This window comes from Pantherophis guttatus, chromosome 4 (assembly GCF_059756535.1).
Source record: "Pantherophis guttatus breed Tessera chromosome 4, ASM5975653v1, whole genome shotgun sequence".
Lineage (NCBI taxonomy): Eukaryota > Metazoa > Chordata > Lepidosauria > Squamata > Colubridae > Pantherophis > Pantherophis guttatus.
The window spans coordinates 41,551,582-41,578,790 of NC_142066.1; the positions used below are offsets into that span (position 1 = coordinate 41,551,582).

The 27,209-nt window shown below is 42.0% G+C and overlaps 1 protein-coding gene across 5 annotated transcripts; it reads right to left on the reverse strand.

Annotated features, from left to right (window-relative positions):
• Window positions 1–268: 268 nt before the first annotated feature.
• On the reverse strand, window positions 269–27,186 carry PNKP (polynucleotide kinase 3'-phosphatase). Of its 5 annotated transcripts, none has more exons than XM_034415323.2 (17): window positions 27,029–27,186; window positions 24,769–24,908; window positions 21,585–21,631; window positions 21,003–21,431; window positions 19,955–20,034; window positions 19,016–19,073; window positions 18,479–18,586; window positions 14,933–15,004; window positions 14,777–14,825; window positions 14,265–14,335; window positions 8,964–9,056; window positions 6,513–6,609; window positions 4,888–4,949; window positions 4,695–4,804; window positions 4,505–4,592; window positions 1,999–2,060; window positions 269–579 (listed from the first exon to the last, which is right to left on the reverse strand). In XM_034415323.2, exons 2-17 carry the CDS (start codon window positions 24,905–24,907, stop codon window positions 459–461), a joined length of 1,686 nt encoding a protein of 561 aa, XP_034271214.1. In that variant the 5' UTR covers window position 24,908; window positions 27,029–27,186; the 3' UTR covers window positions 269–458. The 5 variants fall into 5 exon arrangements, with proteins under 5 accessions (XP_034271214.1, XP_087748115.1, XP_034271213.1 ...); XM_087891989.1 differs by lacking the exon at window positions 27,029–27,186 and adding an exon at window positions 26,711–26,882; XM_034415322.3 differs by lacking the exon at window positions 27,029–27,186 and adding an exon at window positions 25,778–26,089.
• Window positions 27,187–27,209: the final 23 nt, after the last annotated feature.

Below are 27,209 nucleotides of genomic sequence, written 5' to 3' on the forward strand. Positions count from 1 at the left end.
GTGCCTTTACTGTGCTGTAATAGAAATCCATTACAGCATTGCTTATTGCTCTGTAAATATGGTGTTTTCCTCAAACAGATTTAAGTCTGTTAAATTCTGCAAGCTTTTCTTCTGCGTCACAACATTTTGACTCTCATAACAGGATTATTATATACAATGAGGAACCAATTTTGTTTCTGGTATTATCATTTTCTCTCCCTTTTTTCCCCAACCTATAAAATAGCCCATATTGTTGAGTGGAGAGATTTACAAGAAAAGACAAAAGCAGTTTGACTTGCAAAATTTTATTTCAGATATCTTCTGGAAAAAAGTCATTATAGGAATGTCTCTGCCCCCTCTTAAAATTTCAGCCAATTACAAAGTTTGACCAGCAGAGAGAATTTAGGCACTCCATAAGTGTGCCTTCTCTGGCAAAGGCAGGACAATAAAACAACTGTGTTCAATATTACGTTGCTGGTTCATCCTTCTGAAAACTGCCGGTAAAGTGATTCCAATTTGGAGTCTGTAAACTGAGGCACAAAATTAATCTTGAGAATTTCAGAGAAACCCTCCTCGAGGGATGGCTCCACATACTTACTCCTGTCAAAAAGAAAAATAATCATTAAGTAATCCCCAGGGTTGGGAATATTTGCAGAGCTTTGTTTAACCATGCTATTGGATTTTTGCAAGGATGGAAAGAGCCTAAGAAAGCTGCCTGAGGAAAGTAAAAAGTCGATAGTAACCCATGACCTATTGGGTTGTTCTTCTTTCCAGATGTAATAAAGGTTTGCATCATTTCCCCTCCAGGGAATAAGAGGTTTACCTATCAACAGCTAGTGCTCCTAAGGCAACACTCCCCCTCCCCCTAGCGAATCTTATCTCTCCAATAAACACGGAAGCCCTTCCCTTGTCTTTCCTTACCATCTATTACTGTTATAGAGAATGCAATTTTCAGCCTCAGTTACAAAGCAGCCAATGGCTAATTGCCCATAGAGACCAGAGGGACACAGGAAAAAGGGTGGGGGTATGTCTCCCATCTTTCCTTGCACAATACAACTCTAGGTTCATGGAAGTATAATTGGAAGGCATAGCACCGAAGGGATTCCAACTTCCCCAAATTTCATTATCATGGAGATCATGGATTCTGGCATTCTGTATATTGGCCCATTAGAATTACCTTCGTTCAGGCGTGTCAAACTGGATTTCTTCAAGGGCCGGATCAGCATTGTAGTTCTCCGTGGGCCAGCGGTGGGGCGGATGCCTCCTGAAGCACCCTGCCAGCCAAAACGGGTGTAGGGGGGCAGTGCATGGCCCCCCGCACTCCGTTTTCAACCTGGATGGCCTGCAGCACTTTGTCAGCCAAATGGGGCATGGGGGAGCCACATACAACCCCCCTGTGCCTCATTTTTGGCCTCTGTGGTCTCCTGCAGCACTCTTGACCAAAAACAGGGTCTGCGGAGGTTTCACAAGGCCTCTGTGTGGCCCATTTTTGGCCTCCCCGGCCTCCAGCAGCAGGCCCCCCACACGGTCCGTTTTTGGCCAGCAGCTGGAGGCCAGGGAGGCCAAAAACGGGCCACGGGGGCTGCGCACATTTGGTCGGCAGAGGCACCGCGGGCCGGTCCTTTGATACTTCCAGGCCAGCCTTGCGGATAGATTTAAGCACCCCGTGGACCAGATCCGGCCCACAAGCCTTGAGTTTGACACCCCTGCCATAGTTGAATAATTGTTGCCCTACACTTTCCAGTTTCACCTACTTGAAGCTTACAGATATGCACGTTTTATTTCTTTATAGAGAAGTAAAGAAAAGGAGTTGATTATATTTGGCAGGGCAAGACTGTTTGTAACTTAGCACCTTGAAAACTGAAAATTAGATTTTTGAATTCAGCTTTTTGAAATGATTGTGTTAGCTGATTCTTCTAAATCTCCAACAAAGGTAACTTAACTACTTGGAAGAATAGATGCCCAGTAAGGAATAATTTTCCTTTCCTGTTCCCCCTCTTAAGATTTTCAGAAACTTACTTATAGGTATTCAGTACAATGTTGTTGACTGGCACATGTTCTTTTTCTGTCATCTCTCGGAACTAAAAATGAAAAAAAGTATTTTGCTTGTCAGAAGGTTGCAAAACACGAACACGTGACCCCAGGCTACCGTAACATTCATAAATATGGATCAGTTCCCACGCATCCAAATTCTGATCACATGTGAGAGATATAAGAATTATTCCTGTAAAAGCATAACCTGAGTTATGCCATTTTAAGTGACTTTCACATGACACATCACATGACTATGGGGGTGCTGCAATGGTCATGAGTGTGGAAAACTTTCAGTAACGTAACTTCAAACGGTTGCTAAATGAACAGTTGTAAGTTGAGGGCTACCTGTAGTCCTCAACTTCCAATTGCAATTGTGATGCACTTGAAAAAATGCCATCAGATTATTTTGTGATGGTAATATCAGTTGTCACCATTAACCAGGGCAACTTCCTGCCGGCTTTTCATAACCCAAATCGGGAAACTGCAAGTCCTAGGTGGCTCGCATGCAGGTAGGCAGGTAAGTGGCTGCTGCTGGATGGGGGAGGGTTCAAGGGAGATGTGTCAAGGGTCAAGGAGGGAGCAAGGGGATGTACAAGGGAGGTGAGGCAAGGCTGGGAGAAGGTGCAAGTGAGATACAGCAAGTTTTTAAGGGCACTACCTGGATTGGGGAAGGTATAGGAAGCAGTGAAGTTGGGAGACTTGGTCAATGCAATCTGCAACCTTTCCAACTGTCTTCCTCAGACTTTTTTGGGAAGCCGGCAGAGAAAGTTGCAAATGGTAACTTTCATTATCATTATCATTATCATAGAACCCTGAAACCAGTGGTGAAATCTGAACTGGTTGGCCGCTGGTTCACTAGCTGCGCAGTGTGCGCCAAGTGTGCACTGCGCATGCACAGTGTGTGCCAATCCACATTAGGTGCCAAACGGCGGAAAAAGGCTTGGTAAGGTAAGTAAAACAGTGAGGGGGGAATCAGCCGTGCTGCGCGATTTAGATTCACTAGAAAGCAGGATTTCCTGCTTTCCAGCTATTTTAAATCACGTGGCACAGCTGATTGTCGGAAATATCAGTTTGGAGGAACTGGTAGTTTTTTTTTACTACTGGTTTGCCCAAACCGGTAGTTTTTATCACTACCAGTTCGCCTGAACCGATAGCATTTTAACACTGCCTGAAACTGATGACCAGTTTCAGGGTTCCATGATAATGATTGCCATTATCCAGTACCAGTCAGTTGCCAAGTGTCCACAATCATGTGACCGCAGGAATGCCTAGAATTCTGAGAATCAGTTGTAACCACTATTTGTTCAGCACCATTGTAACTTGGCTTACTGAACGAAAATAATAATAAGGGGTCCTTGAAGTTCTCTGAGCTTGCTTGTTTTCTTGCAGATGTTTCATTACCCAAACTAGGTAACATCATCAGTGCTAGTTTTAACGCTACCTAGTAACCTAGTTGGTGCTAATCTAATGTTACCTAATTTGGATAATGAAATGTCTGCAAGAAAACAAGGTCAGAGAGCACCAAGGGCTCCTCATGTCAACTCCAAATTACAAATATTTTCCTTTATTGGAATATTATAAATCAAGGACTACTTCTACATATAGAGTGGGACAACAGAATATCACTTATCTACAGACAACCCAGGTACTGATTTGGCTTGTGAGATAAAGAATTTTTAGAAAGGGCTTTGTCAGGTCTTATAAGACTCCAAGATCAGATGTTTCACCTTCAAAGACAGAATACTTGTACTAGAAGAAACTGCAAGCTACCAACGCTACATTCACCTTTAAGCAAAAATGAGATTTATAGCAAAAAAAAAAAAAACTACAGGCATGTAAAACTATTCAGATTCAATGTGGAAAAGATGCGCTGGGCACATCCACTATGTCAGTGTCTCTTGAAGCATCTTCAAATCTGGACAGTGGCACATTTCTAATCTGTACTTTCAGCTCATCTATTTCTAGAATTCCACAATTTATACATAGCTTGCTACTGCCCTGTGCCAATGGTTCCAGAATTTAGATTCCTGGTTGGAGTATAAGAGGAAAGTTTGCAAGTCCTCAAAAAGGGAGTGGGGATGGGGACTGAATTCAAAGAAATTTGCTTTCCCAAGTGAAGAAGGTATATCATGGTATAAGGCAGTGTTCCTTAATCTCAACAACTTTAAAACGGGTGGACTTTTTGAAATTCTGCCTTTATTATTTTCACAATTCAAGATGAATTATTATGGAAGATGGTGAACATGCCTAATACTCCTTCCTTTTCCTATTTTCCCTTTTAACAACAACTCTCTGTGGCAAGTTGAACTCAAGGTAGAGTAACTGGCCCAAAATCACCCAACTGTCTTTTATACTTAAAGGAGGATTAGAACTTGCAGTTTGCTGGTTTCTGGCGGTGCCTCAATCACTAGACTGAGCTGGTTCACTGGGAGTTGAAGTCGACCCTTCTTAAAATTGCTGAGACTGAGAAACAGTGATCCAAAGTACTTACTCTGTTGTTATGCTTGGCTTGTTCCAGTGATGCAGTAAAAAGAAAACAGCGGCAGGGAACGCTGGCCTTCTTAGCACATTCAGTGTACCTAGATAAGGGAGCGGCATTTTAATTTCTCAATTTATCTAATTATTTCCCATCTTTGGGCTTGCCGCTTACACATCTACTAAGCTTAAGGGAGGAACCTTACCTGCGTCTCGATTCCAGTTCTGGGTTGGTATTATCCACTACTACACTCTTTCCTGCTTGCAATGATGTTTCACACAATGCTACACATTTCTTCCATGAACCAAGGGTATCCTGAAGGGAAGAAAGGCAGGATATAAAGGAAGGAAGGAAACAATAAAGCACGGTGAGAAGATTTTTAATCTCTCATTGCTTACCTGGTTGACATACGCATATCCAACTGAGACTAAATGTCTTTTCAAAAAAGTTGACTTGCCAGCTGGAATGGGGGCGAAAAGGTAGAGGGAGTATGAATAGTGGGGTAGAGCACAGATTTCTAAAAGTCAACAGAACTCAAGGAACATCATCAATACATGCCTTAATATGTGCATACATTTCTTTAAAATAGCATTCATGTTCCTTGCAACATTCACAACTAGTTGTCAAAAGGCATGATAAAAATTCCTTAATTTCACAACACTTGGAGAGACTTAACAACAGTTTCAACTGGGAAGCTGACCACATTTGGCCAAGCCAAATCCAAAAATTAGAAAATTCCAAGAAGCCTGGCACTCTGACAAACTGGCCATTAATAGATACATCAATATATCATGAAAAGAGACAATCAACAAGCCAAAAGGCGAACCAAAAGACCAGAATACCTCCACACCAGCAATCAACACCCATATGAGCAACAGTTAACACCAAGATTAACATCTGGCCAACAAGCAAGAAGCAAACAATATCCCAATCAATGAACTGCCAAACAAGTTAACAGTAAATAGTCCAAGCAAACAATCACCAAGACCACTCCCACTAACACTAACAGGACAAACCACTAGAATGTAAAATGAGAGCAAAGCCCACTCTCTATTAGCACTGACAATGTTACTTAGCTCAGGTAATGTCTGCAAAAAAACAACCAAGCTCAGAGAGCACCAAGGACCCCTCATTTCAACCCTGAGCTACAAATATTCTCTTATCTGGTAGGGCTGTGTGACATTCCAGATTGACACTGGAAAATAAGATTCAGACTGAATGTGGAACTCATCACAGAACTTCTTAAACTAAATACGAATTTTCCTGGAACTTGCCAATAGTATGCATCTCACATCAGTTCCCATCACTGTTTCTCTTTTGAAACAGGATCATAGCATAATCTTCATTTCTAGACACCAAGACTGAAAAGGAAATGTGTTTTTCAGAATATTCCTCTTCTACAACTCAAACCTCTTCTGAGGTTTGAAAACCTCATTTTCTTGGCTAATGAAAAAGGCTTGAAAAGGTTTCTTTACACAACACATTAACCCATGATTAAATGAACTATGGTTTATTGAATTAACTACATTCCAGACTTCATAGTGCCTCTATACTAATCAACCACTTATCAGACAAACATATACAACTAGCAATAACACTTAGACTTATATACCACTTCGCAGTACATTACAGCACTCTCTAAGCAATGTACAGAATCAGCATATTGTTCCCAAACAATCTGGGTCCTCATTTTACTGGACCTCGGAAGGATGGAAGGCTGAGTTAATCTTGAGCCGTTGAGAATCAAACTGCCAAACAGCAGTTGGCAGTCAGCAGAATTAGCCTGCAGTACTGCATTCTAAACGCTGCACCACCACGGCTCATCGAACGGTTGTGAGTGAAACTAATTCTGGGCTTACCACTCGAGCCATATGGAAATCTCCTGGCAGATAACAAAACCAAAAGTTCAGAGAAGCTCTGACCTTGAAGACTTCATGTATTGCATTACTACTGTTCTCCCATTAACTTTAATATTTGAAGATGACACTGCATGAATGCTGAGGTTGCAAAGATCATCACTCACCAGCAGGGAAGCCAACAGCTATAACTAACTCTGAGGAGGATGAGATCAAGGAAGCATTGGGTGGATCATACAGTTCAGCTTTAGGGTCTACTGCTCGCTAAATTAGGGGTTAAAGAGAAAAACAGTGTTTTAATACTAGAATACAAACTTGAATCCTGGATGTGCTCTGCAGATTTTGAGTGTGCCTGGCATTTTTTTACCTGTTCTCCTAGTTTTGCAGCTTGTTAGATCTTACTAAGCCCAGTATCATTAATGTGAAAAACCACACATTTTTCAAGAAGCAGAGTATTAATGTAATGAGAATGTAAACGAATATAGCTTAAAATAATGGCTAGTTTGTGAAACAGAACATCATTTGTACTTGTTGTTTTCAACAAATCATTATTTTAACCTGGTGCAGTATCTAGATGATCTCAGGTTATAGTGACAAAAAGCTATGCAGGCTTGGATCCAGTCAGTATTTTAATTATTTTCAACCACTCGCTGAACATGGCAAAAGACAATGGCAACTGCGTTTTGCCAAGAAAAACGCTTGATGATTTCATACGATCACCAGCTCAGCTTGACCCCAGGAACTTCCACCTTTTAGAGTTTATTTTAAGCAAAGGAGCTTGATTTCCATATGAGAAACAAAAACAGGAATTGGGGAAATTGAAAGTGAATCCAATATATTCACCTCCCGTATGGACTACTGTAATGTTCTCTACATGGGGCTCCCCTTGAAAAGCACCCAGAGGCTCCAACTGGTCCAGAATGTAGCCGCGCGGGTGATTATGGGGCAGCTCGTTGCGCCCATGTGACACCTCTCCTGCACAAGCTGCACTGGCTCCCGGTGGTCTTCCAGGTGCGATTCAAGGTGTTAGTCATCACCTTTAAAGCGCTCCATGGCTTAGGACCTGGGTACCTACGAGACCGTCTTTTGCCACCAATAGCCTCCCACCGACCAGTTCGTTCTCACAGGGAGGGACTACTCAGGGTACCGTCAGTTAAATTATGCCGACTGGCGATTCCCAGGGGGAAGGCCTTCTCTGTGAGGGCTCCAACCCTTTGGAATGAACTGCCCTCTGAGATACGAAATATCCCTGATCTCCGTGCTTTCCGCCGTGCCCTCAAGACCCTGATGTTCCAACAGGCGGGGCTAAACATACAAACATGTGAATGTTTTTAAAATGTTATCTAATTTTAGGTTCTATTTAATTGGACCAAACTATGTCATAATAATAATTTTAATTAGCAATTTTATGATGTTTGTGTATCTATATTTTTCTTGACTGTACACCGCCTTCAGTCCTACAGGAGAAAGGCGGTATAGAAATATAATAATAAATAAATAAATAAAAATAAATATTCTACTCTGCCATACAGGTGGAGACAGAGCCTAGCTAGGTTCCTCTGCATGTACATCCCATTAATGAAGATTTGTTCCTTATTAGGAATATAAGATAAGGCACATAGACTGCTTTGAACTGTCATAAGTGACCCACAACTCTATACAAATAGAAGCTTCACAGTCACCTGAACTAAGGGGCAGGTGGCAAATAAATTTTATGATAAATGATAGATGACAGATAGAAAGATAAATAGATACAAATATTTATTGTTTTATCATAAAAAGTAAAATACAAAACAGAAAAGCAAACAAAACAAAAGCATACATTCAACACTAAGAACAACAACAAAGAAAAAAATAATACACAAAAAGAGAAAAATGTGATCAAATAAATTTAACATTTAACATGTAGGATCCACCCTTGCTAAGTGCTGAAAAAAAAAGAAAAAGCAGTAAATTCTCCTCCCCTTTTACAAATGTGTGTGTGTGTGTGTGTATGTATATGTATATGTATATGTATTGATTGAATTAGCGGAGATGGCGAAATTAATTGCCTTTATTAGAGATAATGGACTAGACAGCTTTATAAGAGACTGGAAACCGTATGTAGACTTTTTATGCGCTAAATACAACAACCAATGGTTAACAGATGGATTTGAAGATTAGTGTAATGTTTAACTTAACCTGTTGACTGCTTTTTCTTCTTCTTTTTATATGTATATGTAAAGAGAGGGGGGGGAAAGAAGTCAACAGGTTAAGCTAAACATTACACTTATCATCTTCAAACCCACTTATTAAACATCAGTTATTGTATTTAGCGCATAAAAAGTCCGCAAAAGCTGTCTAGTCCATTATCTCTAATCAAGGAAGTTAATTTCACAATTCTCTGCTAATTCAGTCAGTTCCAAAATCCATTCTTCAACAGTCGGCATCCCTTTTTTTCCCAGTGTTTTGAAGGTACAATCCTCAGAGTGGTCACCAGATGAAGGAATAATACCCCGTATTATTTTACTTTTTATGATAAAACAATAAATAATATAAAAATATTGATACAAATAAATAAATGCTGGAAGAGAAGCTGGTTTTTTTTTAAAAAAAAGAGAGACAGAGAAGTGACTCACAGGATCAAAGTCGGGGAGTGCAAACGGTGCCTGTTTCCAACCCAGGAAATATTCTTCAGGAGTATGGAAGGGAAGCCCACCATTCAAAGCAAACTGTGTGAATAAACAGGATAGCTTTTAATGTGAAGGAAGCAGATCAAAATGTTTTTCTGGCCTCCTGAAGATATGTGTGCTCAAATTTATCCAGTTTACTTCTGATTCTGTTCATTTTGCATCAATTGTTTCTAAGTTTGCTGGAAATCTGAATCTGCGACCAAAACTGAGATAATGCATAGAACCTTTCCCCTTCAGAAATTTCATTACTGATACATTTTCTTTCTTGTTTATAAACTAAGAGATAGTAGTTTGTTTTGGAATGGAATAAGGATAGGGATAAGGATAGGGATAGGGTAGGGTGGAGTAGGGTGGAGTGGAGTGGAGTGGAGTGGAGTGGAGTGGAATGGAATGGAATGGAATGGAATGGAATGGAATGGAATGGAATAGAATAGAATAGAATAGAATAGAATAGAATAGAATAGAATAGAATAGAATAGAATAGAATAGAATAGAATAGGAATCTGGACTTTGGAGGTCTTCTAGTCCAGCCCACTGCTCAAGCAGGAGAACCTATACCAGTGCTGGTGAACCTTTTCGGCACCGAGTGCTGAAATGGAAACGTGCACAAGCACGAGCACGCATGCCAGCTGGTCTGCCAATTTCTGGTGCGCACGCACGCTTGAAGACAGGCTCAAGATTGACTCAGCCTTCCATCCTTTCTAAGGTAGGTAAATTGAGGACCCAGTTTGTGGGGGCAATAAGCTGACTTTGTATAAAATATACAAAAGTATGAAGGCTATTGCTTAACGCATTGTAAGCCGCCCTGAGTCTCCGGAGAAGGGCGGCATATAAATCAAATTTAAAAAAAAAAGAAAAAAAAGCCAGCTGGCTGGTGTGCATACGCATGCCAGAAACCAGAAGTGCAGCCGCCCAGAGTACATGTGCGCACCAGGAAAATGATCTTCTGGTTTCCAGCATGCATATGAGCACTGGCCTGTTGGTCTTCACGCACACATGTGCGCCAGAAACTGGAAGACCAGCTGGCTGGTACGCATGCACACACCGGAAACCAGAAGAGCAGCCGCACGGTGCATGCATGCCCTCTGGGTGGTTGCTCTTCCAGTTTGCAGCGTTCCTGTGCGTGTGAAGATCAGCTGCCCGATGTGCCGGAATCCGGAAGAGCAACAGGCGTCAGCTCGCGTGCCCAGAGAGATGGCTCTGTGTGCCACTTCCGGCACGTGTGCCATAGATTCGCCATCAAGGACCTTTACCATTTCTGATAAGTGTGTGTCTAGTAGCCTCTTCTTAAAAACTTCCAGTGATGGAGTGCCCATGATTTCTGAAGGCAAGCTGTTCCACTGGTTAATTGTCCTCACTGTTAGGAAGTTTCTCCTTAATTCCAGGTTATTTCTCTCTTTGATTAGTTTCCAACCATTGTTTTCTTGTCCTGCCCTCTGGAGCTTTGGAGAATAATTTGACCCCCTCTTCTTTGTGACAGCTCCTCAAGTACTGGAATACTGCTATCATGTCACCCTAATTCTTCTTTTCTTTAGACTAGCAAACCCAAATCCTGCAGCCATTCTTCATATATTTTAGTTTAAAAGAAAAAGGTTCAGTCTGGCTGCCAAATTTCTTACTGGATGTAAAACTAAAGCTATTTTTTTCAATGTCAGAAGTTTGTAATTTTTGATACAGAAAATAATTGCTGTAGCTCTTAAAGCAGTACTGAGAGAACCTCTGGGTCTGTGGGTCTTGCTGAATATTGTTGAATCACAAATCTGAGCACCCCCAAAATCACAGGATTCCTGTTCATACATGAAAATGAGTAAATTGGAAGGAATCATACAGATGGGAAGATTACCAACTCATAGCTGTATAGTCTATGCCAATGCAATGCTAGCTCTGACTGCAAAGCTAGCATTGCATATTCATGCAGCTTTTCTGCATTTTTTCTCAGCAATAAATTCCTATTTTTTACTGCTTAGACTGCCAAACCCTTCCTAGACCTCTAATCATCTTTGTCTGCCCCAAGAAACGTTACAGCCCTGTTTAAGTTAATTATGACTTTTATAATTTAGTGTAATTATTTTGAACTTTAGCAATTCTTACATTCAAATCAAGAAGAGACCATATATATATAATTCTGGCTCAGTTTTCCTATTTACTTATAGGATATATTAGATATTTAAAGAGGGGGAAATAAAGTGATTTTAATAAGTAAGTAAGAAATTTTAATAAGTAAGTAAGAAAAGTATTAAAATGTACCTAACATGGTACCTAAATTCTGTCATGATAATACAATGGTCATAGCAAACACTCTTTTCCAACATCCCAAGAGATGACTTTACACATGGACATCACCAGACAGTCAACACAGAAATCAGATTGACTATGTGCTCTGCAGCCAAAGATGGAGAAGCTCTATACAGTCAGTAAAAACAAGACCAGGAGCTGACTGTGGCTCAGATCATGAACTTCTCATTGTAAAATTTAGGCTTAAATTGAAGAAAGTAGGGAAAAGCACTGTGCCACTCAGGTATGAACTAAATCATATCCATGATGAATGTACAGTATAGGTGACAAATAGATTTAAGGAATTAGATCTGATAAACAGAGTACCTGAAGAACTATGGACGGAGGTTCGCAACATTGTACAAGAGGTAGCAACTAAAACCATCTCAAAGAAAAAGAAAGGCAAGAAATCAAAATGGTTGTCTAAGGAAGCTTTGCAAATAGCTGAAGAAAGAACGGAAGTGAAAGGCAAGGGAGAAAGAGAAAGATACACCCAAGTGAATGCAGAATTCCAGAGAATAGCTAGAAGAGATAAGAATGCATTCTTAAATGAACAGTGCAAAGAAATAGAAGAAAACAATAGAATAGCGAGGACTAGAGATCTCTTCAAGAAAATTGAAGATACGAAGGGAACGTTTCATGCAAAGATGGGCATGATAAAGGACCAAAATAGGAGGGACCTAACAAAAACAGAAGAGATTAAGAAGAGGTGGCAAAATTACACAGAAGAACTATACAAGGACTTAACATTCCTGATAACCATGGTCAGGTGATCACTGACCTCGAACCAGGCATCCTAGAATGTGCCCTAGGAAATCTGAGCAACAACAAAGCTAGTGGAGGTGACAGTATTCCAGCTGAGCTATTCAAAATCTTAAAAGACGATGTAGTAAAAGTGCTACACTCAATTTGCCAGAAAATTTGGAAAACTCAACAGTGGCCACAGGATTGGAAAAGGTCAGTTTACATTCCAATTCCAAAGCAAGGCAATGCCAAAGAATGTTCAAACTATCGCACCATTGCACTCATTTCACCTGCTAGTAAGATTATGCTTAAAATCCTACAAGCTAGCTCCAGCAGTATGTGGATCGAGAACTACCAGAAGTACAGGCAGGATTTCGAAGAGGCAGAGGAACTAGAGATCAAATTGCCAACATATGCTGGATCATGTAGGGAGTTCCAGAAAAACATCTACTTCTGCTTCATTGAATATGCTAAAGCTTTTAATTGTGTGGATCACAACAAATTATGGCAAGTTCTTAAAGAGATGGGAGTACCAGACCATCTTATTTGTCTCTTGAGAAACCTATATGCGGGTCAAGAAGCAACAATGAGAATTGGACACGGAACCACTGATTGGTTCAAAATTGGGAAATGAGTCTCGGAAGGCTGTATACCCGTGATGGCGAACCTATGGCACGTGTGCCAAAGGTGGCACGCATCTCTGATGGCATGCGAGCCATTACCCCAGTTCAGCTTTGCTGTGCATGCGCGTGCACCTCCCACTGGCCAGCTGGTCTTTGGGCCTCTGCTGCGCATGCGTGGGGTGAACATGCATGTGCAAGAGGCGGGGCACACACACGCATGTGTGGGGTGCAGGGTGCATGCAGGGGCCTGTGCGTGCATGCACGGGGGTGGGCAGGGCACATGCAGTGGGGACCACACACACATTGCATTTTGGGGGTATGGGCACACATGTGTGCGCTTTGGGCACTCAGTCCGGAAAAGGTTAGCCATCATTGCTGTATACTGTCGCCCTGCCTATTTAACTTATATGCCGAGCACATCATGAGAAAGGCGGGGCTAGATGAATCAAAAGTTGGAGTTAAGATTGCCGGGAGAAATATCAACAACCTCAGATATACAGATGACACCGCTCTAATGGCAGAAAGCGAAAAGGAACTAAAGAGCCTCTTGATGCGGGTGAAGAAGGAGAGTGCAAAAGTTGGCTTGAAACTCAACATTAAGAAAACTAAGATCATAGCATCCAGGCCTCTCAATTCCTGGCAACTAGATGGGGAAGAAATGGAGGTATGACAGATTTTATTTTCCTGGGCTCCAAGATCACTGCAGACGGGGACTGCAGCCAAGAAATTAAAAGTCGCTTGATCCTGGGGAGGAAAGCTATGGCAAACCTAGACAGCATACTAAAAAGCAGAGACATCACCCTGCCAACAAAAGTGTGTATAGTCAAGGCTCTGGTTTTCTCAGTTGCAATGTATGGCTGTGAAAGTTGGACCATAAGAAAGGCTGAGCGCCAAAGAATTGAGGCCTCTGAACTATGGTGCTGGAGAAGACTCCTGCGAGTCCCTTGGACTGCAAGGCGATCAAACCGGTCAGTCCTAGAGGAGATCAACCCTAACTGCTCTTTAGAAGGCCAGATCCTGAAGATGAAACTCAAATATTTTGGCCACCTAATTAGAAGGAAGGACTCACTGGGGAAGAGCCTTATGCTGGGAAAGATTGAGGGCAAAAGAAGAAGGGGACGACAGAGAATGAGATGGCTGAATGGAGTCACTGAAGCAGTCAGTGTGAGCTTAAATGGACTCCAGAGGATAGTAGAGGACAGGAAGGCCTGGAGAAATGTTGTCCATGGGGTTGCGATGAGTTGGACACGACTTCGCAACTAACAACAACATGGTTAGAAAAAATAGATTACCAATTTTTAAAATATTTATTTTACCTCAGGGGAGAAAAAAATAAATTCATAAACTCTGAATCAGATTGAAAGCTGCAAGGCAAACCCATTGTCATACAGAATTCTGCACACATAGTACTAGTGTCAAACTATCATATCATAGACGACTAAAGAGACCTATCAATCATCCTGAGAACTAGATTAAAGACAAAAGAAACAGCAAGGGATTTAGATGCTCTTGAATTGATTATATTTTCATCCCAGAAATTCAATATGATTAATCCCTAGACAGGAAATACTGTAAGATGTAAGAAGGAGTAGGTTTTCTCTCTTACCAGACGGTCACTGCAAGAAAAATCTTTCTTCTTCTGTCCAGGGGCCCAGTTTGCTGGACGTCCAGCAGCATCTATGAAACAGAAGAAAGATATGAACACAGCCATTGCCATGAGATGGGAAATTGATTACTAGGATCAATAGTAATAAGTTTATAAACTGGCTTTGACTTTGAAGGCTTAGAAAGTATCATTGGCCAGGATAAGTAGATTCTGCGAGTGAATCAAATCTACTCTCTATTATTATATCAAATGGCCTTCCTGGTGGCGGAACTCAAACTGGTGGCACATGGTTAGAATGTAGTACTACCGACTAACTCTGCCCACAGCCAGATGTTCGATCCTGAAGGGCACAAGGTTGACTCATCCTTCCATTATTCTGAAGTCAATAAAATGATGATTATTGGGGGCAATATGCTAACATTGTAAACCACCCAGAGAGTGCTGTAAAGCACTATAGGGTTGTTTATAAATCTATGGTGCTATTGCTATTGCTTCCTTTGTGCTTGACTCACCTCCTACATAGACACTTTCTTGCAAAGACACTTCTAAGCCACCATTTGCCTTGAAGAAAGGGGAGAGAGAGAGAAAGGGAAAATCCAGACATGGAATAGCAGACTATGATTTTGCTCCTTCCCAGCCCTTTTCATACACACACCCGCTTTTAGTACCTTTTTGCACAGATAATCCCACATGCCAAGGACAGGTTTGCGGTACATTCCTGAATTGGTTGCCACAAAGACCTGCAGAGAAAGGGAGGTAATAAAAGTGAATATTCCAGTTGGGCCTGGATCCCATCCTTCCCTCAGAAGCTAATTCTTACTTTTAGCAATTACTATTTAGGTCCCAGCTCATGACCTGAGTTGAATCTTATAATAATTATTCATTAATTATAATTATATAATTAATTATTTAATAATTACTAGTCTACTCCCAATTAATGAATTCCACTCAATCCCTTACGGATGACATAGGTGAATCAGGAGTTGGAACATTTCTGCAAGATTATCCATTTCTGATACCTGATTCATCTCTTACCACCTCAAAATGACAATGTATCTGTATCAACTGTAAGAGACTACAAGTGCACAAGCAGCAAACAGATACAACTTTTGAAGAGGAGCAAAGCAGCCATTCATTTTAACTAATGGTCAATGGCTATCATTATTTTCCTTCCTTCCTTCCTTCCTTCCTTCCTTCCTTCCTTCCTTCCTTCCTTCCTTCCTTCCTTCCTTTCTCTCTCTCTTTCTTTCTTTCTCCCCTCCCTCTTTCTTTCTCTCATTTGATGCAACCAAAATAAAGGCTGTAGTAGAGGAACATAGTTGGAGAGATAAGAAATCTTCCCCAACTTGCCAAAAGCAATTCTACATAAAAACCTACGTTCTACTTGAAAATATTTGTGGTATAGTTTTCCTTTAAATCCTATTGGATCCACAAGACAACTTAATAACAAAATAAAAACTATACTATTAAAAATATGAAATGGAAGAAAAGCACCCGACAGGAGTATGAATAACATGCAAAATAAAACATACCAAAATTAGCTACAGGATAATGGTTTCTTATTACCTTTAAATTTTCTCTGAAATAGAATAGAGTTCCCTAGAGTTCCATGCCAAATATTATGAATGATGGGAGTTGCAAATTCAACCCATCTAAAAAGGACAGCAAAAGACGCCTAGAGAGCGGTTGGAGGGCCAGTCGCGCTGAATCTGACCGAACACTGGTAAGGTCGCATATTAAGACCTACCTAGTGGCGATAAAGACGGCAAAGTGTAATTACTTTTCCGCCTCTATTGCGTCATCAGGGAATCGTCCGGCAGCCCTGTTCAGGGTAACCCGCTCCCTGCTCCATCTGGGAGCGCGGGAGGATCCCTTGGAAGGCAGGGCGGAGGATTTCGGACAATACCTGTATGACAAAATCGCTCAGATCCGGGGGGACTTGGACTCTGACTGGGTAGATCAGGGCAGGGTGACGAGGAATAGTCTTGAGAATGTTATCTGGGAGGAGTTTGATGCTGTGACTCCCGATGATGTGGACAGGATTTTGGGGAGACTTAGTGCGGCCACATGTTTACTGGACCCGTGTCCCTCCTGGTTGGTACTGGCCTCTCGGGAGGTTACACGAGGCTGGCTCCAGGGTGTTATCAACGCTTCATTGAGTGAGGGTTACTTCCCCGCGGCCTTGAAAGAGGCGGTGGTGAGGCCTCTCCTCAAGAAGCCGTCCCTGGATCCGGCAATATTGGCCAACTATCGTCCTGTCTCCAACCTTCGCTTTCTGGCAAAGGTTGTTGAGAGTGTGGTCGCGCGACAGTTTCCGCAATTCCTGGAGGAAACATCCTATCTGGATCCGTTCCAGTCTGGTTTCAGGCCTGGGCACAGCACGGAAACGGCATTGGTCGCGTTGGTTGATGATCTCTGGAGGGCTCGGGACAGGGGTTGCTCCTCTGTTCTGGTCCTGTTAGACCTCTCAGCGGCTTTTGATACCATCGACCATGGTATCATGCTGCACCGGTTGGAAGAGTTGGGGATGGGGGGCACCGTGTTACGGTGGTTCTCCTCCTTTCTCTCCGACCGGTCGCAGTTCGTGTTGACAGGGGGACAGAGGTCGACCTCGAGGCCTCTTATATGTGGAGTGCCTCAGGGGTCGGTCCTCTCGCCCCTCCTGTTCAACATTTATGTGAAGCCGCTGGGCGAGATCATCCGTGGCTTTGGGGTGAGATACCATCAGTACGCTGATGATACTCAGCTGTACATCTCCACCCCAGGCCACCCCAATGATGCCCTTGAAGTGATGTCCCAGTGCCTGGAGGCTGTACGGATCTGGATGGGGAGGAACAGGCTCAGGCTCAACCCTTCCAAGACTGAGTGGCTGTGGTTCCCGGCATCCCGATATAGTCAGTTGACTCCATCACTGACTATTGGGGGCGAGTCTTTGGCCCCCACAGAGAGGGCTCGCAATCTGGGAGTCCTCCTGGATACACAGCTGTCCTTGGAGGAACATCTGACGGCTGTAACCAGGGGGACCTTTTATCAGGTTCGCCTGATCCGCCAGTTGCGGCCCTTTCTTGATCGGGATTCCCTGTGCACAGTCACTCATGCCCTCGTGACCTCTCGCCTTGATTACTGTAACGCTCTCTACATGGGGCTCCCCTTGAAGAGCACCCGGAGGCTCCAACTGGTCCAGAACGCAGCAGCGCGGGTAGTGACGGGAGCAGCATGGCGCTCCCATGTAACACCGCTCCTGCGCGAGCTGCACTGGCTCCCAGTGGTCTTCCGGGTGCGCTTCAAGGTGTTGGTTATCACCTTTAAAGCACTCCATGGCATAGGGCCTAGCTATCTCCGAGACCGCCTGCTGCCACCGACGACCTCCCATCGACCCGTGCGCTCCCACAGAGAGGGCCTCCTCGGGGTGCCATCAGCCAAACAATGCAGGCTGGTGACCCCCAGGGGGAGGGCCTTCTCTGTGGGGGCTCCCACCCTCTGGAATCAGTTGCCCCCTGAGATAAGGAGAATCCATGACCTCAGTGCCTTCCGCCGTGCCCTTAAAACCTTCCTTTTCCAACAAGCCGGGCTGGCCTAATTCTTTTTACATGTTTTTTAATTGTTTGGTTTATTGTTTTAATTAATGGGGCCAAATTTATATATATTTTTTAACTGTATTTTAATATTTGTATTTGATGTTTTTATTTGGCTGTTCACCGCCCTGAGTCCTCAGGGAGAAGGGCGGTATACAAATTCAAAAATAAATAAATAAATAAATAAATAAATAAATAAATAAATAAATAAATGGGACAATACAATGGAAATGTCATAATCTGCTGCTTGAATTCCTAATTAGAAAGAACAAAGAAAACCTCTCTTCCTAGAAATTGCTACAATTTAGGTGCTACAACCTAGAAACACTTGAGACATTTTACACATTCTCTCAATGCTCTCCCATCTTTGCCTTCTGGGTCCAAATCTTTACTGAAACCATATTTTCTCTTTCACATTTTCTTTATTCTATGTGTCATGATATGCAACATAATGGTTATTTAACTGCCGTTAGCTCTCTAAAGTTGTCATGATGAGATGAGCAGCCATATAAATGGAAAATGGGGAAAAAAATTCATGAGATTAACTGGACTTTGCCATAGGCATTCAAAGCCCCCCTGTTCAACTTGCATGCTTTGCTGAGTAACCTACGCGAGGTTGCAACTCTCCTTGCAACTCACCTGCAACGGGACACCCAATCGCTCAATCACAGCTTCTACTTTAGCTTTGAAAATTTCGGGCCTAAGACGCCCACGGCCAATGCCCAGTTGATTGGTAAAGATCACAAGCTGTCGATGAGATGGGAAGACGAGAGATTACTTATAGTGAGAAGGGGCTAACACAGAAAATGGAATGGAATGGAACAGAACAGAACAGAACAAAACAGAATATTCTTTATTGGCCAAATGTGATTGGACACACAAGGAATTTGTCTTGGTGCATACGCTCTGAGTGTACATAAAAGAAAAGATACATTTGTCAAGAATCATAAGGTACAACACTTAATGATAGTCATAGGGAACAAATAAGCAATCAAACCATATTAGGAAACAGTCAATATAAATTGTAAAAAACTGTTCTTGTGTCTAGTTGTTCTGTTGTGCAGTGCTCTATAGCGTCGTTTTGAGGGTAGGGGTTGAAACAGTTTATGTCCAGGATGCGAGGGGTCTGTAAATATTGGATTTGAAAAAATGGATTTGAGACAAGAAGGACCATACCTTGTATCCTTCACTCTGAAGTTGCTTCAGCTTGTGAGGTACTTCAGGGTACAGGATCCTGTAAATCAGAGAAAAAGTTAAGGCTGCTCTCTATGTATTCATGCAATTATCATCACTAAAAATATGTAATCCTTAATGCAGAAATGGAACTCCAAATTCACTTTTAGTCTTTTATTCTGCAAAAATGATAAGTATTTCTTATAGTATTTGATATTTCTCATGGAAGCATAAGTAATCCCCATTCTTTTTTTCCCCATTTCTAAAAATATTTAAAGGAACTCCAGGTGATGTAATTCCCTTCTTCCTCCATTTACATCAATGAAAATCCTGGCATGTTAGGTCAGGGCTAGAGAATGAGGTAGGTTTAAGTCTTCCAATGGCGTGAAAGCTGGTTGTGGACTTCATACCAGTTTTTCTTGGCAGAACACAAGTGACTTCAATGGCCTGATATTTAAATGGCTGTCCTTTAATAATTCTATTCTATTAGTAAAGTGACCAATTATCAAGACAATCGAACTAAAGTATTAAAAATACAAAACAAATGCAGATTAAAACTTTGTTTCTAATAAAGACAGCTCAATTAACAACACAGATGAAGAATCAGGATTTCCTTTACAACAGCCTTCCCAAAGGATTGTAATTTCATTTTGCAGTTAAAAAAATCTGAAAGGAATCAGTTTGAAGAACAGTGATTTACATCTTTTCCACTTCCCTTGCTTCAAGGAGCTAAAGATATGGCAGCCTGCTGCCCTTCTTCCTGAGGCCACATCCGCATAATAGTTTTGCAACATTAGGTTGAGAAAGATTCCACAGGTTTCAAAGAAAATAGATTTTCAAATCTAGCACTCACTTTCTTCATCTAAGAAAGAACTTTCACGCCAGCTAACTGGCTGTCTACAAATCTGCTCTCCCTTCTATATCCCTTAGCTCTGTGCTTACCTCCAGTCATCAGGACTTATAGGAAACACTTTTCCAGATTGTGTTGTGATAAGGGTTCCATCCAGATCAAACCCTGCCACCTGGGTGAAAAAGCACCAAAAAAGCCTCACATCCACACTCACCAACCACCCATAATCAACACTATTTGCCTTATTTTTTATTCATTTATTTCTTTATTATATTTTATCCTATCTTTCATTCAAGAGCCTGTGGCAGCATATACAGTATAATGTATTGTTCTCTTCCATTTTTTTACATAACTCTTATTGAGAAAGGTTGGGCTGAGAGAGAGAGAGACTGGCATGAAGTCACCCAGTAAGCTTTCCTGTATGAATTAAACTAGAATACCAATCTACTACTTTAACCAGTATGCCATACTGGTTTGCTAGACTTTTTGCAGACAAAAAACAAAATGTCCAGACTTTACAAAATCAGGACATTGCTTGACAGTCCTGGTATTTATGAGATCATTGCAATATATTCTTTTAATAACAAGAATCACCCAAATACACAAATTCCCTGGACTGCTTGGAATTATGACAGTATAGTAATAATTGAAAAGAAATGTATGTATGTAATTGAAACACACTGGATAAAAGGCACTTTCCCAAAAGTGATACTAATTTTGTTTTACTCAATGGAACTTGCAAGTAAATATTTTATGGGGTCCTTGGTTCTTGCTGAGCTTAGTTGTTTTCTTCTACACATTTCATTAGACAATTAGGTAACAATGCTAGCAAAAATCCCAAAGTTCAACCTTGAGCTACAAATATTTTTGTCTCTTGATAAATACTGTTTACTCTGTGCAATAATCTGTGCATTATTCCTCTGAATTTGTAAACAAAGAGCAAAAATAAAAGAAACTGTTTTACTCTGTTGTTAGAGATAGATTTCCAGTCGATTTGTCTAACTTTGGATCAGTTACATAAAACTTTATATTTCAAAGAACTGGACAGAATGCAGAAATAGTCTTATTTTTTCTTGAGCAACACTTGAATAAGCAGTATTCTTGAAGCTGCATTTCAAAGTAACAGGGAAGGATACTTACTTTAGTACTTGATACAATTCCCTTTTTGGTGAAGATCAGCAGCTTGCCATGGTCCTCCCAGGAATCACAGGGCTGGGGTGCCAGTTTTGAAAGAGGTTTCTGAGAAGAGTGTGCCTGTGCTGCGGTCTCTTGTAACTGCCTCAGTTTCTCAGTTATAAATGAGTCATCATCATCCTCTTCTTCAGAAGGACAGGAAACCTTGAGACGTTTGACTGGATGGGTCTTGCCATCTTCTTCTGTCTTCTGCTGAATCTGCTTGCTGCAGAAGAATTCCAATGGGTTCTTCTTTGCGGAGTTGTCATCTTGCTCAAAGCGGATGCAATAAGGATATAGTCCGTTTACCAGGTACAGAGTCTCTCCTTCTTGGAGCGTTGTGCTGTCTCCACAATGCAGGTGTATCTCTTCCACAGATGTGGGATTTATACCTCGCTGCCAACACATAATAATATGAGAATGTCATGCATAGTCAGTTGGCTCTTATACCCAAGGGGGTGGGTGGTTAATTTTGAAACTGTCTCTGCTCCTGTACAAGAAGCTCCCTTTGGAATCAAACAGGATACTCCAAAGTTTTCCCCAACTCACCTGTGTCACTCGAACTGACCGGTAGGCATAATTTGCCAGCAATTCCACTATGAGAACAGAAAAAGAGAAGACGGAGTTATTTTTCAGGGTTGTGCAAAATATTTCAAGGTCAAAGCTTTTTGATTCTAAAACTATTCAGTTCAACTTTCCCAGAAATGTTCCAACTAATCTTACACTCTTGCTTCAAAGCTGGGCCAAGATATTTTTATGAATGAAAGTGAATATATGTGCCCCAGGATAAAGTTGCAGGGCCCAAACTGGGTCAGGCACCAGGACCAGTGGTTTCCGAGCTTTTTTTTTTAATTTGATTTATATGCCGCCCTTCTCCAGAGACTCAGGGCGACTTACAATGCATTAAGCAATAGCCTTCATACTTTTGTATATTTATACAAAGTCAGCTTATTGCCCCCACAAACTGGGTCCTCAATTTACCTACCTTAGAAAGGATGGAAGGCTGAGTCAACCTTGAGCCTGGTAAGATTCGAACCTGCAATAATTGCAGGCATCTGTGTTAATAACAGGGTGCATTAAACCACTGTACTACCAAGGCTCCTGTTAGACTCATGTTGGAGCCTATCTTCAGGGAACTTCTTTTCAGCAGTGTGTGCTGTTCTCTGTATGGTATTTACAATGTGTGTTGTATGTGGCTTTTTAGATGTTGATTTGGATGTGTGGATGGCTGTCGTTTGCTTGTGCTGCCCAGCCCTCGCCTTCTAAGTAATTAATAGTACTTAGAAGTACTAAGTACTAATAGTATTAGAAGGCCTGTGGTAAATCAGCACTCCTGTTGAGGAGCCTGTTTCCCAGGCTTCAGTCACTTTATTGGCTGTTTTTGTGCCTGCTCATCCAACAATCTTAGTAACTGCAAAATTGAATGTGTGTCCATGTTCAAGACTGGACTCTGCAAGATACTTTTCAAAATTGCTGTTCAATGTATAAAGCAATTCAGGAAGAAAACATATATGCATAAGACAATACCATAAGTACTGGAGTGATAGCATATTTTAAAAAAAAAAGAATGGTGAGCATGTTGGGGAAGAGTGGAGGGGAGAGAAATAGACAAAAAGAAAGAGAAATGTGGAGAATAAAGGAAGTGAATAAGAGCAAAACAAATGTTATTTACCTTACCAGTATTTACTCAAACCTTTGGAATCCTTAGTAACCCTGACCTGAGTTGTTTATTATTATTATTATTATTATTATTATTATTATTATTATTATTATTATTATTATTATTATTATTATTTATTTATTATTATTAATTAAATTTCTATACCGCCCTTCTCCAAAAAGGACCCAGGGCAGTGCACAGCCAAAGTAAAAACAGAGCATACAAAATTTAAAATCAGCATTAAAATAATTAAATATTTTGGCCGTAAATTAAAACAATCCAATTTAAAATCAATTTAAAATTAAACTCAAGCCAGCCCAGCTAGTTGAAATAAATAGGTTTTCAGGGCCCGACGAAAAATCCGGAGGTCTGTTATTGTACGTAACTCTGGGGGAAGGTTGTTCCAGAGGGTGGGTGCCGTCACAGAGAAGGCTCTCCCCCTGGGGGTCGCCAGCCGACATTGTCTGGCGGACGGCATCCTGAGGAGGCCCACTCTGTGCGAGCGTACTGGCTGGTGGGAGGCTATTGGTGGCAGAAGGCGGTCTCGTAAGTACCCCGGCCCTAAGCCATGGAGCGCTTTAAAGGTGGTCACCAACACCTTGAAGCGCACCCGGAAGACCACCGGGAGCCAGTGCAGCTTGCGCAGGAGAGGTGTCACATGGGAGCGTCTCGTCGCCCCCATAATCCCCCGCGCGGCCACGTTCTGGACCAGCTGGAGCCTCCGGGTGCACCCCAGGGGGAGCCCCATGTAGAGAGCATTGCAGTAGTCCAGGCGGGAAGTGACTAGTGCCTGAGTGACTGCGTAGAGAGTCCCGATCTAGAAAGGGACGCAACTGGCGTATCAGGCGAACCTGATAAAAAGCCCCCCTGGCCACGGCCGTCAAATGGTCTTCTAAAGACAGCCATGCGTCCAAGAGGACGCCCAAGTTACAAGCCCTCTCCGTGGGGGCGAGTGATTCGCCCCCAATAGCCAGCGATGGCGTCAGCTGGCTATATCGGGACGCTGGAAGCCACAGCCACTCGGTCTTGGAGGGATTGAGTCAGAGCCTGTTTCTCCCCATCCAGGCCCGCACGGCCTCCAGGCACTGGGACATCACTTCAAGGGCATCGTTGGGGTGGCCTGGGGTGGAGATGTACAGCTGGGTGTCATCAGCGTACTGATGGAACTCTACCCCGAAGCCGGATGATCTCACCCAGCGGCTTTACATAAATGTTGAACAGAAGGGGCGAGAGGACCGACCCTTGTGGCACCCCACAAGCAAGGTGCCTCGGGGTTGACCGCTGCCCCCCCGTCAACACAGATTGCGACCGGTCAGAGAGGTAGGAGGAGAACCACCGCAGAACGGTGCCCCCTACCCCCAACCGGTGCAACAAGTTACCATGGTCGATGGTATCAAAAGCCGCTGAGAGGTCTAACAGGACCAGGATAGAGGAGCAACCCCTATCCCGAGCCCTCCAGAGATCATCCATCAATTTTACCTCTATCTTCTCATTCTCTTCAACAAAAAAACATTAACTAGTTAATACTGATGAAATTTGTATTGCATTTGAAAAGATAGCCAAAATAAGAAAAAATAGAGCACAAAAATATTAAAGCTTTTGGATTTCTAAAAGGTAAAACATAGAGGAAAGATGCAAGTTTCTGTAACAGCATAGAAAATTGAATCTTAGCTAAATTGTAACATTCCTCATATGGTTTATACAGAATAGCAGTTCTTTTCCAATTATAATATTGCACAGGGAGAATTCAAAACATAGTACACAACTTCAGCCACACCAAATATTATGACAGTCAGTGAACTAACTGGGGAAGAAGAAAACTTCTATAAAAGCCACACACAGAACAACACAAAGCACACATTCTTCAAGGAGAAGTTCCTTGAAGAGAGGTTCCAGTATGATTCTGAAGGGTCGGAAGATAAAACCGTTGGATCTGGTGATCGACCCAGATTGGATCATGCATTATCCTGGGACACATATATTTGCCATCATTTGAAAGAAAAAACATGCTCCTGAAGGCAATTTTTTTATACTAACAATGATACCTTTTCAAAAAAGAGTAAACCTACATACCTTGAGTTCGGGAACATTTCTTATCAGTGACAAGGGTTTCTGGACCCCTGCCTAGAACTACAGTCAAACCATCAGGCAGAAGAACTGGATCATGTCGCTTATCTTGACTGATGAGAAAGCACTGCATACTGGTGAGCATCCTGAAAGCAATGAGAGACATTTGGCATCCAAGCAACACAGTGTCATGCTTAGTTTTCTATGATCCCCTATATAGCAAATCCCACTGAAAGCATGCAAGAAATACATTCCACACTAAGAACATGTGTTAAACTTTGGGAGCAGGTTGAGAAGTTGTTGCACGAAAAGAAAGCTAAATTTAGAAAGTATTGTTCTCAGAGACTTTAAATCAGTGTTTTTCAACCTTGGCAAACTTGAAGATGTGTGGACTTCAACTCTCAGAATTCCGTAGCCAACATGGCTGTCTGGATAATTCTGGGAGTTCAAATCCCTCATCTTCAAGCTACCAAGATTGAAAAACATTGCTATAAATCAACTAGAGAAATAAAAAAGTGGTAGGCCAAATGGAAACAAGATAGATAGATATAAACCCTTACAAGAAACATTCATTATTACAAGTTAAATGTTTAAATTATCTGAATATATTACTTAGATTAGTGTTTCTTCAAACTTTTTGCACTTAGGATTCCATCCCACTTTTACAATAACTATGGAGGACCCCAAAACACTTTTGTTTGTATATTTATCAATATTGGTCCTATAAAAAATTAAAATCAATGCATTTGCAGAGTATTTATTGAATCATGTAAAAATAACATTAAACTCATGGGATGTTGACATATTTTTCACAAAAAACCCTAGTTTTGAAATATATATTTAAAAATTACATTTTAAATGTTTGCAAATATTTTCAATTTTCATTTTGATTTCACAGATCCTAAAGAGCCTTGGGGAAGCCCAAGGGTCTTCACACCACATTTAAAAAATACAGTTTTAAATGATCTAAAATTCTGGGCAGCAGCCAAAAAAAAAGAGGAAATAATTCAACAACCTGGACTGGGATTTATATACGCGTTTAGAAAGAGATCTTCTTTTTATGAAAGGATTTCAGGTTCTGTCGCCCACGTGAAGTGGGAAGCAAAAGTTCCACCTTACCAAGGCTCCTAACTAGTAAATGGGATCATAAAAATCTAATTCTGCATCCGCAGAAACATGAAGACCTAGCTGAGACGCTATTCCTGAACACGAAGCCCGAAAGGCGGAACAACACCTTCCAACGATCCGAGTAGGAAGTGAACTTCATCCGCCCTCGGACGAAACAGTTTGTGTAGCTTTCATCCGAAATATTCCCCTCTCTATAGAGGTAGGAAACTAGAGAAAGACACACTATCTTCACTGGGAGGATTTTCATGTCCTAAGGATGCAAAAGAGTCATAAAGCTGGAAGAAAAGTAATCCGCTTTTAGAGGGAGATTTCCATTAGGCTCTAAAGCTGCAGCCCCGCACACTTTTGCCCAGGACAAAGCCACACTAAGTGGGCACATCCCCTTTCAGAATTCAACCCTTCCTGATTCATTCTATGTAGGGAGAATCTGCCTGCCTGCCTGCGTATCTATCTATCTATCTATCTATCTATCTATCTATCTATCTATCTATCTATCTATCTATCTATCTATCTATCTATCTATCTATCGTCTGTCTGTCCTGTCCCGTCCGTCCATCCATCCATCTATCTATTTACCTACCTACCTACCTACCCACCCACCCAGCCACCCATCTCCGCAGGGAATGATTCATCAGTAGAATTTTCGGGGGTTTTTCCCCCACCGCACGCACAAACGCAGGTGTGGGAAAGCAAGTTTGTTGCTTGGATCGCGAAGACAGATTGCAGGGAAAAGACTGAAACTCCTTTATCCTCCTGTGTCCTTGCAGCCATCAACACTTCAGCCCTCCGCCCTCCTCCTCCGCCATCAACATTCCCCAACCTGGTGCTCTCCAGATGTAATTAACAGTTCCCATCACTGGTGGGGAAGTCTGGTGTTGTCCACCAACGCATCGAGGGTGGGGAAGGAGGGCACCAAGTGAAGAAGGGAAGCACACCCAGCCACGGTGGAGAAGGAAAAGTCACTGGTTATTCGATTGTGCTCAGAACGATATAGTTGGAAATTGCTTGTTAAGGATAGATCGTCACAGAGAAAATCTATCTCTGGAATTGCTAGGAATGAAAAACGATTTGATAGCATGTAATACTTTGTTTAAAAACTGCCCACCGAGTAGCGACAAATCACCTTCCCCAAACACACCTTAGGCTGCGGCAAAGGTCTAGTCAAATGGTTTTCCCGGCGGCCCATCCAGCCCAAATTCGGTGCTGAGCGATCCGCAGAAGCAACAGCTTCATACTCCACGGACTGATTGGCGGTAGACTAGCCGACTTTGCATTTTAAGTGAAGCGCGGTCACAATTTGGGCCGAGTCGGAAATAGTA